At 49.7% G+C, this 1939-nt stretch overlaps 1 protein-coding gene across 1 annotated transcript; it reads left to right on the top strand.

The window, feature by feature from the left end:
• The first annotated feature begins 471 nt into the window (after nucleotides 1-471).
• Nucleotides 472-1182, top strand: LOC107460567 (uncharacterized). The gene has a single exon (XM_016078937.1). It carries the CDS (start codon nucleotides 472-474, stop codon nucleotides 1180-1182), a length of 711 nt encoding a protein of 236 aa, XP_015934423.1.
• Nucleotides 1183-1939: the final 757 nt, after the last annotated feature.

The following is a 1939-nucleotide window of genomic DNA, read 5'->3' as shown; positions in this document are numbered from 1 at the left end:
TCATACTAGGTACTGTAGAGCCTGGCAGAGGCTGAAAACAGGGGGGCAGCCTCCGTGGCCTCCTCCCGAGAGCGCACGAGGTCCCCTCCGCAATGACCCGAGTCGTCTTCACGATTCCAAGAGAGACGCCCCTTTGGGGGAACAGGCAGCGACAGCGCCAGGATAAAGCAAGAACTGCGCCATAGGGTGCAGAACCTAGAACGCCAGCTAGCAGATTAGGAACATCGGCAACAAACCCCTGAACCCGGCTACTCCCGATCTCCTGAGAAACGTGGAAGAACTCCTCAGATAAGTCGCTCCCGGCGCACACCCAGCCTACGTTCTGAATCTGAAAGTATTCGGGAGGACCGGGAACGACCAAAAAGACGGCGCGATCCCGTGATATATACCCGGCCTGAAGGGAGACGCGCCACCGAGCAAGATTGGGAGGATGGGGGAGAAAGGTCGAAGAGAACACGACAACCCGTGATAATGGGCGCAACCCTGTTTCATCATTCCGTCCTCGAGGTCCGGCTACCAAAGCACTTTGACAAGCCAACGAACATGAGGTACGATGGAACCCAAGACCCACAGGAGCATCTAACGGCCTTTGAAGCCAGGATGAACTTGGAAGGGGTAGGCGACGAGGTGAGGTCTCGCGCCTTCCCAGTCACTCTGGCAGGACCTGCGATACAGTGGTTTAACAGCCTCCTGCAGGGTTCTGCCGCCAAATTCTCGGACATTAGCCGCGCTTTCTTTGCCCAATTGACCACCCGCATTGCAAAGGTGAAACACCCGATCAACCTACTTGGGGTGACGCAGAGGTCCAGAGAACCGACTAGGAAATACCTAGACAGGTTCAACGACGAATCTTTGGAGATTGACGGCCTAACCGATTCGGTGGCCAGTCTGTGCTTGACGAATGGACTTCTGAATGAGGATTTCAGCAAGCATCTCACCACGAAGCCGGTATGGACGATGCAAGAAATCCAAAGCGTGGCTAGGGAATATATCAATGATGAAGAAGTCAGTCAAGTGGTGGCTGCCAACAAGCGGCAGCCTGCCTACAATCAACCTCGGCAGCACAGTGGAGGGAATAGGCTGAAGGAGCACGCCAGAGACGGTGGACCGGCCGAGCATTCAAGCCGTTTCCCCGAGTCGGAAAATTCACCAACTACACCCACCTCATCGTCCCTATCGTAGAAGTTTATCAGCAGATCGCTGAGAAGGGAATACTATCGAAGCCCCGACCTCTGAAGGACAGGACCGGAGGGAACAAGAATCTCTATTGTGATTATCACAAGGGCTATGGACAAAAAGCATGGGACTATTTTGACTTAAAGGACGCGCTGGAGCAAGTGACAAACCCGAATTTAACGGGTTATTTTGTATATAGTTTAGAGTGTTTTGATAACCTTTTGTCACATTTAGCCTATGAATTAGCATGGTTTTGTTATCTCTCCCATATTTGTGCTTAAGTGTAAAAACATGCTTTTTAAGCCTTATCTTGATGAACTCTAATTTCTCTTTGATTCCATAAGATGCCTTGATGTGTTTGCTAGTAATTACAGGATTGAAATAGGCTAGGCATGGATCAAAGGAAGCAAGGAAGGAAGCATGCAAGTGGAGAGAAGCACAAAAAGCCAAAGAGTTGATCTCGGCCAAGCACGCGTACGCGCACAAGGCGCTCGCGCGCACATCGCAGAATTAGCCAGGGACGCGCACGCGTACCGTGCGCGCACGTGATGAGCGGATAATTTATACGCTTTTTGGCATTGTTTTCATATAGTTTTTAGTAAGTTTGAGCTACTTTTAGGGATGTTTTCATTAGTTTTTATGTTAAATTTACATTTCTGGACTTTACTATGAGTTTGTGTGTTTTTCTGTGATTTCAGGTAAATTCTGACTGAAATTGAGGGATTTGAGCAAAACTCTGAAGAAGGCTAACAAAAGGACTGCT

This window comes from Arachis duranensis, chromosome 8 (assembly GCF_000817695.3).
Source record: "Arachis duranensis cultivar V14167 chromosome 8, aradu.V14167.gnm2.J7QH, whole genome shotgun sequence".
Taxonomy (NCBI): domain Eukaryota; kingdom Viridiplantae; phylum Streptophyta; class Magnoliopsida; order Fabales; family Fabaceae; genus Arachis; species Arachis duranensis.
The sequence above is the reverse complement of the archived record's forward strand: the minus strand, read 5'-3'. Positions and strand labels throughout refer to the sequence as shown.